The sequence below is a fragment of the Canis aureus genome, chromosome 12 (genome assembly GCF_053574225.1).
Source record: "Canis aureus isolate CA01 chromosome 12, VMU_Caureus_v.1.0, whole genome shotgun sequence".
NCBI lineage: Eukaryota > Metazoa > Chordata > Mammalia > Carnivora > Canidae > Canis > Canis aureus.
The window spans coordinates 4,579,673-4,591,752 of NC_135622.1; the positions used below are offsets into that span (position 1 = coordinate 4,579,673).

The following is a 12,080-nucleotide window of genomic DNA, read 5'->3' on the forward strand; positions in this document are numbered from 1 at the left end:
ACCAGGACTCCATCCCAGGATCCAGGGATCACAACCTGAGCCAAAGGCAGACGTTCAGTCACTGAGCCACCCAGGTGTCCCATCAAGTCTTTAAATAATCACTTGTTTAGAAACAACTTTGGAAATGAGGAAGAGGAGTAACATCAACATTTTATCTTATATTTTATCCTGGGGGTGGATAAAATATGCTGGGGGATAAAGGAAGGGATCAGGCCCAATGTTGCCACACAGTTCAGTTTTAAGGTTCATTCTTTTTTTTTTTTTTTTTTTTTCATGAGAGACACAGAGAGAGGCAGAGACATAGGCAGAGGGAGAAGCAGACTCCATGCAGGAAGCCTGATGTGGGACTCCATCCTGGGACTCCAGGATTATGCCCTGAGTCAAAGGCAGGCCCTCAACCGCTGAGCCACCCAGGCGTCCCCAGTTTTAAGGTTCAAAAGATTTCTGATCTCCACCCTCAGATACCTCTGTAAAAAGACGCAAGACCAAACAATTTTTTCTAGTTTTGTTTTTCTGTACTAAAAATATCCAGTGGGTGCTGGGATTGAAAGGGGTGGAAAGGTTGAGATGCTGGCACCTTCTCTTGTGGATGAAGTGGCCATTACCTGCGGTTTCTCTCTATCTGGGTAAGGAAACAAAAATAGAGAAAAAGGGGAAATATTATAACTACATCTATATTCTTTTCCCTTCCTTGCTTCATTTCCCTCTCCCCAGAAGCGCACATTCCCTCAACACTACTGCCCCCTATTCCTGCTGCTTTTTCATATTGAAATAATGGTACTGGATACCCAAGGAGAAAGACAAAAACTGGCAAAATGACCACGTATACTATTTTATTGTCCTTCCCTCCCCCCCCCAAAGGTCCTGAAACCCTGTCAATTGAGAGTATTTTATCAAATCAATCAGAACTTTTGGTAGTTCATTTGGTAAAGCAGAGGACTATCCTTCCTGGAGAAGATTCTTAAGTTGCTGGAAATAACCCCAGGAGCTCTTTGGGATAGTGGTGGTTAGGGGCATCGACATTAGTGTCAAACAATCCTGTCGTGACTGGCATTTACTGGCTTTTTAAACCCTATTCCTTCATCTGTAAAGTGGAGAGAGTGCCTCACAGCATTGTGAGGATTGATCCAGGTAAAGTGCACCTCAAACATTGGCTCTTACTATTAAACTGCATTAATAAGCTGAGAACTATTAATACATTCCTATTATCTGCATCAAGAATTGTTACATCTATAATCACAATTTGGTCAATAATCCTCTCGTGATTAATAATAGTTGTTGCCCATTAATCAACCAGTCGTTGCTTAAGAAATAAGTGGAATCAATGGCTAACAATGTGAATAACCAGTATATTATGAATCAAGTGAGCATACAATACTTGATGCAACACACTGGCTGGTTTAGTAACAGGATTTTGGATATCAGGACTTTTCATCAACACAGATCCTGGCTATCACCAAACACTTACTGGTTGCATCTCTGTGAACACTGAAGACAGACTGTTCCAAATATCCTCCAGCCCGATCCTGACTCGTCTCCAAAAAGCAAGGGCTGGACTGGGGCTGGGGCTGGGGCTGGGGCTGGGGCCAAAGAAAAGGAAGGGGGTGGGTCTGATCCTAGAGCTGAGGGGGGGCAGGGAAGTGGTGGTGGTGCTGGTGGTGGTGGTGCTGGTGGTGGTGGTGGTGGTGGTGGTCTGAGAGGTGCAGCCGCTGTCAGAGCAGAGATCCGAGTCCAGAGGGCACTCCTCCCGAAGCCGATTGCAGGGACATTTCTGGTAGGTACAAGGCCGGTGCTCCGTGCGGAGCTGGCTCAGCGCCCCAACTCGAAGGCGCCCTGAAAGGCCGTGCAGCTTCCCCGCCCGGGTCCGACTCATGGTACCTGACCTGCAGTGGCAGTGCCACGGGCCCCAGGGCATCAGGACCAGGCGCACGTCCTCGGGAGGCGGCATGGCCGTGTGCGAGGCCGGTATCCAGCGGTTTGGGGTGGACCCCGCCGTGGACCACCGGCTCATGGTACTGTCGGGGTGAGGCACGTCCCCAGTGGGCTGCCAGGTGTTGGCCGGCACATCTGTAGACAGCCTGATCTCAGGCTCCTGGGTGTTTGCTTTAAACCTGGAGCTGGGCATCCTCGTAGTCCTGCTGAAAGCTTTTCCAGTGATGTTACTCCTTCTGGCGTTAATCACAACCCCCTCTTCCAAAGACTCATCCTCCTCCGACGACGACACTATCGACTTGCTGACGCCCGTGGCCACTGTGGAGGCCAGGAGCTCCGCGGCGGCCGGGCCGGCCAGGCGGTCGACGCTGGCCCCGACATCGTCCTCATCCTCCATTGTTACTTTCATCCTCTTGGGCCCGCCGCTCCGGAGGGTGGTCCGGTAGTTGCGGGACATGGGGACCCCGAAGCGGACCCGCTGCGTCTCGGTGGAGGTCAAGCCCTGGGCCCCCGCCGCCCGGGGCCCCAGACTCAGCAGCAGGACCCAGAGAAACGCGCCGGCGGCGGGGACCACGGGCTTGACCATGGGGCCGGGCGGTGTGCCGCCGAGACGGAGGCCAGTGAGGGAGGCCGGGCTCCTACTCCGCTTCCTCGGGCCGCTCTCGACCCGGGCGGGGCGTTTGAACCGCGGCCCGCGGAGGGGGAGGGAGTCCCGCGCGCGCCACGCCCCTCCCCTCCCCTCCCCTCCCCTCCCCCAGGCCCTGGCGGAGCCGCCCCAGGGCCCAGCTCTCCAGCCCGGGAGCCACTGCGGCCACAGCACCGAGCCCCTGGGCGAACAGTGCGTCTCCTCGGAGCAGGGCAGTTTATTAACCGCTATAGATCTGAATTTGCTAAAGAGGACAAAAGGACAAGTTTGAAAAGCATCCCTTCCCAGGTTCACGCCAGCAGCCAGCAGACGTGACAGAGAAGGAAAGGGCAGCTCTTCCAAGATTTAGGGAGTGAGTCTTGGTTCCCAGCCGGCAGGCTGGCTGCGGTCGGTCGAGCCCTGCCCTCCCCTCCCCTCTGGCGGAGTTTCAGACTGGTAGAGTGCCCCAGGGCAAGAGGGTCTGGGCACCTTCATTCACAGGGGAGGACAATGACACTCAGAGATGCAGGTATCTGGGCCAAGGGGCTGAGGCTGAAGCAGGACTGAGAGCCATAGCCTGGCCCTCTCCCACACAAGATGCCACTACATGTGCCCCTACAGCTGAGATGCTGGTCAGCCTGCAGGTCACCTTCTGGACTTTTGGAGTCCTGCTTTGAAGGAAAGGTCATGAGAGGAATGAAACCCCAGTGAGATGTGAAGGTCCCGTGGTACTGGGGTGGAGGATGCTTTACTTTAGGGAAGAGCCCAGATGTTTCAGGGTTAGGGTGCAGGCAGATCAGTTTCTTTTGCTTCGTTCTAAGGCCTGCTATGTCCCTCCTGAGCCATGGAAACCCGGTCCAGCCTAGGAGAGAACGATAAAAAAGTGGCACAGGAGCAGGACCTGGGTTTTACTCACTGATTTGGGGAGAGAAGGCAGAGAACTGTTAAGAGGCAGAAGATTGGGTGCTTGAGCTGGTGGCGATCAGGCTTCTTTGTCCCCTAGTACCACCCCACTGAGTACTTTCTCCTCTTTACTGCCCTTCTGGATTTCCATGGCTCATCTCAATCTCTAAATTCTGTGCTGTGAATATTCCTTTATTCTCTGATGCCTCAGCACTTATAATTTTTTCATTTGTTCTTGTTGGATACAGGCCTTAACTTCTCTGGGTGGGTGTAGTTTTCCCAGATACATCAAAGCATCTGGAAGCAGGGCCTCTATCTTTGAGTTCCTCTGCATCTCTCCCAAAGCATTAAGAAAGTGGGAACTGGCTTTATACATCCCACCCCAAACTTAGTCTCGGGACTCACTGTCTGACAGCTTCAGGGATGTGAACCTGATCCAAGGAGATGAGTTGGGCCAGCTCTCCCAGGCTGTTCAGAAAACGGATCTTTCGTGTAAACTTGGAACTGAAAAGAGAGGATAAACCAAGTTGTGTGTTGTACTGGGAAGAGGGTTCCTGGAGATCCTTATGAAGGGAAACGTGACAAGTAGAGCATGGTTACGGCTAGAAAGAGCCACGGTGAGGCCAGAGCTGCTTAATCTTGATTTTGAAAATGGGGAAAGGGAGGTCCTTGTCCCCAGAGCTGGTACCTGATGAAGGGCCGAAGCAGTGCCAGGAATGCCTTCACATACCACGTGGCGTGGACAACCACCAGGGCACGCAGGTTTTTCCGGAGCCTGAAGAATAGGAATGATATCATTCTTTTCTTCTTCCATCTTTTTTTTTCTTTTTCCATCTTCATGTCAGAAGATTAGGTGGAGCTATTGTCTGTGCTTTAACTTCCTTCACTTCTCCAAGTTTCTAGATTTCTCTGCCAGTTGGTCTAGTCCCCACTCCTTGGCTTGTAATCTGAGCTCCACCCATCATGTTTAGCCTTTCATGCTCCTCATTTTCAGGCAACTCCCTTGTCAGAATCCCTTTGCACCATCTCCCTCCTGTACCCTACTCCCATATAAGTTCTTGGCTATTCCCCCTTTCTCAGGCCTCCCATGACTGGGACAATGGATAAAACTCCACATGGAGGAAGACCAGTGAGGAAAAACAAAAAAGAATGAGGAAGAAAAGTGAGCAAAAGGAATAAGTGGGAAAGAAAAGGGGAGAAGGAACATTGCAGAACACAAAGCCATATGGGTCAGGGATGAAGGCAAAGCGAAGCAGACCCCAGTGAGATGTGAAGGTCCCGTGGTACTGGGGTGGAGGATGCTTTACTTTAGGGAAGAGCCCAGATGTTTCAGGGTTAGGGTGCTTAGGAGGTAAGCTAAATCGTGAGAGGTGAGAAAAGGAAGGAGGACCTTCTTCTATGTGACAGGCAATAGGCCACACCAATTTACTGGATTTTCACACATGCCCAGTGGCAAAGGGATTATTGTTGCCAGTTTGCAGAGAAGGAAACAGAGTCCCAGCAATGTTCAGTGACTTGTCCAAGCTAAATGATACAGGAGGTAAATGATTGAGGCAAGATCTGAAACCAGATTCCCCTGACTCTGAGAGTACAGAACACATGAGAGGCCTGGAAAGGGTGGTAGAGGGACCAGAGAAAGAGGAAGGGACTAAAGGGAAGAGGAAAGAACAGAAAGAGGGAAAGAGAAGGTGCAGAGGGAGCTGCAACCCTGCTGTTCTTGCAGCTCACCGCCGGTCCAGAGTGTGGTAACACTGGCGCATCCAGCCCAGAGGCGGGACCTGGGCCCTACTTGTGCCTCCACTCAAGTGCACGAGCAGGTAATTTTCAGCTACCAGAAGCTCCAGAGTTCCCACCATATACCTGGAGGAGACAGAGCTGTCAAGGAAGGTACATGCTTGGGGTTGTGGGGAACGAGAGGGACATTACTGTAGACTCTGCAGTCAGCTGCTGATGGTGCAGGAGGGGCCTTTTTCACTTTTCCCTCCCTAACATCCTTGTTGGAGTCTTTCAGGGCTGCCACCTCACCTGAAAAGGTGCTCCATGACATAGGTATAGTTGGGGATGCTGCTGCTGGGGAGGTAACAGGAAGCAAAGACGATGACAGCATTGAGGCCCTCACCATGGTAACCTGGAGGACAAGGGGAAAATTCATTCAGGCAGCAACTATATATGACAGACGGTACATCTGTTTGGGCTGAGGGACTCTCAGGGTCTCTGGAAGTTACAGAAAGGATTTTGAACCTGGGAACGGAGTTTCCAGCTTTTGCATTTTATTTATTGATTTATTTATTTTTACATTTTATTTTAGAAGTCACAGTTGTTACCCCACTGTTATGCTAGCCATTACCTCCATGAGAGAGGACTTTCTTATAGTGTTCAATGACAGTCATGTCCACTCGCTGCTCCCTCTGTCCTGTTCGGAACACCCTCCAGTGACGTCCATCTTCTCCAGCCACATCCCGCATACAAGCCCGGCCCAGCCTTTCCACTGCCTCACTGGCCCCCAGGCCCTCTGCCCGGGGTAGGTCATCTGAAGGAGAGGAATGGAAGATGATCAATAAAGCACAGTACACACCTTCAGGATTTTCTAACTTTGTCGGGGTCTGGGAGTTGAGTACTCTAACGTCTCATTCCTTAGTTTTTTTCCAGGACTCCAGCCCTAGTTTGTCCAAGTAATCCAGTGCCTTGCTAGTTTCCCTTTCCTGGAACTCAACATCCTCACTTTTTCACTAGATACTGGCCTTGAGGTAACCCTGCACTATGGTAGGTCTATGGCCCTGGCTAGTATTAGTTTTCTTCTGGATTCTTTCTTTCTTTCCATGCTTTTCCTTGGGTGAGCTCATTTGTTCCCAGGTCTTCAATAACCACCAGTAAGGTGATGATTCCAGATTTGCTCCTCTAACTTAGATGTCTCTCCTGACCCCAGACCCATGTCCCTAAATGCTTAGAGTGGACATCTCTAGTTGTGTCTTTCTGTCATCTCCAAGCCACCAGACACTATTGTAACTCAAACTCATTCTTTTCTTCATCTCTCCTATATTTCCTTCCTTTCTTTCGTTTTCTTTCTTCCTTTTTTTTTTTTTTTTTTTAAGATTTTATTTATTTGCCAAGGAGAGAGAGCACAATCAAGGGGTGTGGCAGGCAGAGGGGAGCAGCAAGCAGGGGAGTCCAAGGCAGGGCTACATCCCAGGACCCTGAGATCACCACCTGAGCCAAAGGCAGCCACTTAACTGACTGAACCCCACCAGGTACTTCTCATATTTCCTTTCTTGATGAATGAGTCCATCCATCTAGCTGGCTGAGAAAGAAAACTGGTGTCATCCAAAATTTTCTTCTCTGTCATGCCTCAAGCCAACTGGACCCCAGATCTTCTTCTATCTATTGCCATTATATTGTCTTATCATTCTTTCTACTACTACTGTCCTGATTCAGGTTCTTAGTATTTCTAACCTGGACTTCATTCTAGCCTCCTAGCTGGCTTCCCTGCCTCTAGTCTGTTTACTCCATTCCACCTTCTACCCCACAGCTAGAGCAAGCTTTGTTTTCTACCCTTTCTTACTCAAATGGTAATACTATACCTGCTAATTTTGCATGATCCTTCCATAGCAATGGAAACAGCTGCCTCATCTTAAAAAATGGTTTTCTAGGGGCACCTGGCTGGCTCAGTTGGTGGAACATGCAATTCTGATCTTTGATCTTGGGGTCGTGAGCCCCCTGTTGGATGTAGGGATTACTTAAAAAATAAAATCTTGGGGCACCTGGCTGGCTCAGTGGTTGAGTGTCTGCCTATCACTCAGGTCATGATCGAGGTCATGGGATGGAGTACCACATTAGGCGCCCTGAGGGGAGCCTGCTTCTCCCTCTGCCTATGTCTCTGCCTCTCTCTCTGTGTCTCTCATGAATAAATAAAATCTTTAAAAAAAAAAAAAAACTTAAAAAGAAAGTGTGCTTAATATTTAGTATTCCATTGCATTGACGTACCATATTAGAATTAACATTCAACTGACGGACCTTTAGGTTGTTTCCAACCTCTTTAGAGCCATTAAATCTGATCACGTTACTCCTTGATTAAAACCATTATTCAGGGATCCCTGGGTGGCTCAGCGGTTTAGAGCCTACCTTAGGCTTGGGGCGTGATCCTAGAGTCCCGGGATCAAGTCACACATCGGGCTCCCTGAGGGGAGCCTGCTTCTCCCTCTGCCTGTGTCTCTGCCTCTCTCTTTCTATGTCTCTCATGAATAAATAAATAAAATCTTAAAAAAAAAAACATTATTCAGTGACGTCTCACTGGCTACAGGATAAACTCTGAACTCCTCAGTAGGGTAGCAAGGACCTCCACAATTTGACTCCTGCAAACTTAACATAGCACTCTGATTCAGAAGCTTAGATGACAACTTGGACATGTGACTAGTGTCTGAAGTTGAGGGAAATCTTGTGAGTGAACCCTTAACTTGTGGGGTCTGTACTATGTCCAGTCAAATGTCACAGATGAACTGTAGGATACCCTGTTGATGTCTGGAGAAGTGGAGAATTGGTTGGTGTGGGTAAAACCCATACATTTGGTGTCAGAAGTATCATGATACTTCAACATGCCATGTTCCTACCCAAGTTGTTTCTTCTACCTATGATGCCTCCCCAGCTACCTGATAAAGACCAGCTCAGAATCACCTCTGATTCTGATCAGCTCTGTAAAGTGTTTCCTAACACCTCTCAGCAGGAACTGACCTTGTCCTTATCACTGCTGACCATACCCTATACATATGTAGACCGTCATCTTTAACCATACTTATTTGTATATGTGTTAATTTCTTATTAAACAGGGAACTCCCTGAGGGTAGGACTATCTTATTCTTCTTTATAACTTGGTTCTCATTCAGTAATAGCATGTAGCACTCAATAAAATTTTCCTTAATAAACAAAGGAAAATTTGTTTGTTTTTGGCACCTCCCCACCCCTCTATTGACTACTCTCACGTTGGACCTACAGGCTCTACCTTTCCATTCTGAGGAAATTAATTTTGCTAACTTTACGACTTGGACCCCACCTCGTTTCTAACTTTAGTCTCCTTAAATCCACCCAGAGCTACTTTAAATCTAGCTTCTGCTTTTACCAGCTCAGGCCTCAGGTTTCTTTCCCACCTTCCCATTCAAATTCATGTCCACTGTCCAGCTGCTCCGAGTCTGAAGGTGTCTCCAATTCGTCCACCTCCAGGTCAGAACTGCCATCAGGAGAGGAAGGTACTGAGTGAGTGGGACAAGTTCCATCGCCTCCAGTCCCCTTAGTCAGATTCAGTCTCAACTCTGGGGCAGAAAGACGTTTACGCATGGGGCGTGGGCCACACAGGGCTAAAGTGCTGGGAGTACCTGGAGTTGGGAGAGAGGAGAAAAGAATAGAAAAAGTATGAGTGTGTTGGCAGGGGAGGTTGGAATACCTGCAAATGGTAGTGATGATATAGGATCAATTTTTTAAATTTTATTTATTTATTTAAGAGAGAGAGAAACTAAGGGAGAAAGAGAGGGAGGGGGAGAGGGAAGGGGAGAAGCAGACTTCCTGCTGAGCGGGGACCCCCGATGCTGGACTTGATCCCAGGACCCTGGGATCACGACCTGAGCTGAAGGTGGATGATTAACCAACTGAGCCACCCAGGCACCTCTATGGGGCGAATTATTATTTTTTTAATTAAAAAATATTTTATTTACCTACTTGAGATAGAGAGAGAGAACGAGTAGGGGGGAAGGACAGAGAGGGAGAGGGAGAAGCAGGCTCCTTGCTGAGTAGAGAGCCCAATGTGGGGCTCGATCCCAGGACCCCAGCATCATGACCTGAGCAGAAGGCAGACACTTAACCAACTGAGCCACCCAGGCACCCTATGGGGCAAATTCTAAAGAAGAACTTACACAGGGAATATTTAGGAAAAGAGCAGTGGAGGGATCCTTGGGTGGCTCAGCGGTTTGGCACCTGCCTTCCGCCCAGAGCGTGATACTGCAGTCCCAGGATTGAGTCCCACATCGGGTTCCCTGCACGGAGCCTGCTTCTCCCTCTGCCGGTGTCTCTGCCTCTCTCTCTCTCTCTCTCTCTCTCTGTGTCTCTCATGAATAAATAAATAAAATCTTAAAAAAAAAAAAAAAAAAGAGCAGTGGAACCAAAAAGGGGTGAGGGTGGCACAGCCCTTCACTGGCTTATAATAAAAAACTTGAGGCCTAGATTCTAATTTACCTACCTGCCTGTGAATCTCTCTCAGGATTGTCAGGATCTTCAGAGGGATCTGCTTCTTCAGGAAGAAATCTAGAGGGGAAAGATTACAAGGGAGACAGAAATGCAGGTTAAATGCATTAAGCCAGGTATCAATTTATCAATCCTCTTGCCCTGTCATGTGTTTTTTTTTTTTTTTTTAAGATTTACTTATTCGAGAGAGAGAAAGAGTGCAGGAGTATGTGTGTGTGTGGGGGAGCAGTAGGGTAGGTGGAGGCAGGGGGCAGAGGAAGAGAGAGGGGGAGAGGGGAGGCAGACTCCCTGCTGACCAGAACCCAAGGCAGCTCTCCATTCCAAGACCCTGAGATCGTGACCTGAGCCAAAACCAAGAAAAGAGTCAGGCACTTAACTGACTGAGCCACCCAGGCGCCCCTCCCCACTACAATTTTATCTTATGGACTCGGTCTTCTTTTCCCCCCTCCTTCCTTCAAGTCCTAATTTATCACCCCTGCCCTCCATTCATGAGTATCCCTCACAATCCTCACCTGGGGAAGTCTTCATCCTGCCACTCCTCCCTCAGCTCCAGTTCCCCAAGTCTCAGGGATCCTGCTGGCTTCCGGGCTTCAGCATCCTCCATGGCCCTAAGAGTCCCAGGGCAGGGGGTGGGGGGCAGAATGATCAGGAGACAAATGGGGCAGTCTTAAAGGGACTGGATCACAGATAGGAGAGACACTGTAATGGATGATAATTAAGGTATAGGGCAGAGCACAGGCCTGAAAAAGACGTCAGGTCTCTTGTCTCCTGATACTTCTACCACATCCACCACTTCCTGAAGGCAGATGAACCCTACTGTGGGGTTTAGGAGCAGAGGAAAGATGGAATGTAAGGCTAATCCTATTTGTGTCTATGGTGTTGCTCCACCTACACGGAGTGAGTAGAGCTATTCCACGTTACATTGGCTGGAACCTGACAGACCTGCCCAGCTATCACCAGGCAAAGTTGGGGAAGATGGCACCTTGTCAGGCCTGCCTTTCCTCCACCACACTGGGAGTGGTCAGGGGAATCCATGGCAGAGGTGGAGGGGTGGGGGAAGAAGGTAAGGAGGAAGAGGGATTTGTTGGGAAGGGTACCTAAATTCCTTTCTGGGTCAGCTTTCCTGAGGGCCATTCTGGGGAGTGGGTGTTAGAAAACAGTAGGCACAACTTTATCAGACACAAAATAGAGAAACTTCCTTTAAAAACAATAGGGAAGGCAGCCCCGGTGGCTCAGCGGTTTAGCGCCGCCTGCAGCCCAGGGTGTGATCCTGGAGACCCTGGATTGAGTAGTCAGGCTCCCTGCATGGAGCCTGCTTCTCCCTCTGCCTGTGTCTCTGCCTCTCTCTCTCTCCTCTCTGTGTATTCTCATGAATAAATAAATAAAATATATTTTTTAAAAAATAAAAACAATAGGGAATTTTACTGAAATCCCCAGGTCCCCTTTTCCTACCTAAAGCCACCCTAACCCTTCTCTGCAAATTCATTCTTTCATAGTCATGTCTCTTCCAGGAAGTCAAGATTTGCCCTGGTCAGAGCTGGATGGTAAGAAAGTCCCTCAAGACTATTCATTGCTTGTTTCCAACCAAATAAGCCAGATCTTACTCACCCAAGATCTAATGTCTTCTCTCCTGCCTCTTGTGTGGTTCCCATCTTCACAGGTCTTCCTGGCTCCCTTAAACACTTGCAGCTCTCCGGGAGCTGGTTGTCCCAGCTCCTAAGCACTTCTGTATCCTTTTTCTGTGTCTCACTGTTGTTGCTCTTGCCTCCAAAGAGGTGGGAGGTGTGGAAGGGAGGTAACCTTACCTCCAAACAGGTTTTACCACCTCCCTTCCCTTCCCTTCCCTAGGAGGAGGTTTGCCCAAAACAAAAACCCTGCCTATGTGGGGGCGGTTTTAGAGAGGAGAGGACATTTTTTAAAGTGGCTGGTTTTGGGGGAATCGAGGAAGGCAATTTGTTTTCCCTTCCAGACTCTTTATAACCTCCCGGAAGCTGCTGATTAAAATTTTTTTTTAAAGATTGTATTTATTTATTCATGAGAGACAGAGAGAGAGAGAGAAGCAGAGACATAGGAAAAGGGAGAAGCAGGCTCCTTGCAGGGAGCCTGATGTGGGACTTGATCCCAGGTCCCCGGGTTCATGCCCTGAGCAGAAGTCAGATGCTCAACCACTGAGCCACCCAGGTGTCCCTGGAAGCTGCTTAAAAAAAAAAAAAAAAAAAAAAGGCAATGGTAAAAAAACATTTTGGTTTTAAGACTATGTTTTCAAGCATTAGCAAGACTAGGAACGCAGTTAGTAAGAGGGTTCTGGAAGAGGAAACAAATGAAAGGCCAAGGATGAGGAGAGATGGAAGACTGTTGCTCTTCATTCTCAAAAAGAGTTAATGAAGGGAGACAT

At 48.8% G+C, this 12,080-nt stretch overlaps 2 protein-coding genes across 2 annotated transcripts; both read right to left on the reverse strand.

The window, feature by feature from the left end:
- Positions 1-467: 467 nt before the first annotated feature.
- C12H1orf56 (chromosome 12 C1orf56 homolog) lies at positions 468-2,643 on the reverse strand. The gene is made up of 2 exons (XM_077842349.1): positions 1,469-2,643; positions 468-622 (listed from the first exon to the last, which is right to left on the reverse strand). The coding sequence occupies exons 1-2, from the start codon at positions 2,516-2,518 to the stop codon at positions 602-604; spliced, it is 1,071 nt and encodes a 356-aa protein (XP_077698475.1). The 5' UTR covers positions 2,519-2,643; the 3' UTR covers positions 468-601.
- A 137-nt stretch (positions 2,644-2,780) lies between these two features.
- BNIPL (BCL2 interacting protein like) lies at positions 2,781-12,035 on the reverse strand. Its single transcript, XM_077842350.1, is given in 11 exon segments — positions 2,781-3,409; positions 3,412-3,419; positions 3,866-3,964; positions 4,149-4,235; positions 5,189-5,320; positions 5,486-5,588; positions 5,808-5,990; positions 8,599-8,823; positions 9,681-9,745; positions 10,198-10,293; positions 11,294-12,035. Coding segments are annotated over 11 exon segments (1,068 nt in total). The 5' UTR covers positions 11,338-12,035; the 3' UTR covers positions 2,781-3,383.
- Between the last annotated feature and the right edge of the window lie 45 nt (positions 12,036-12,080).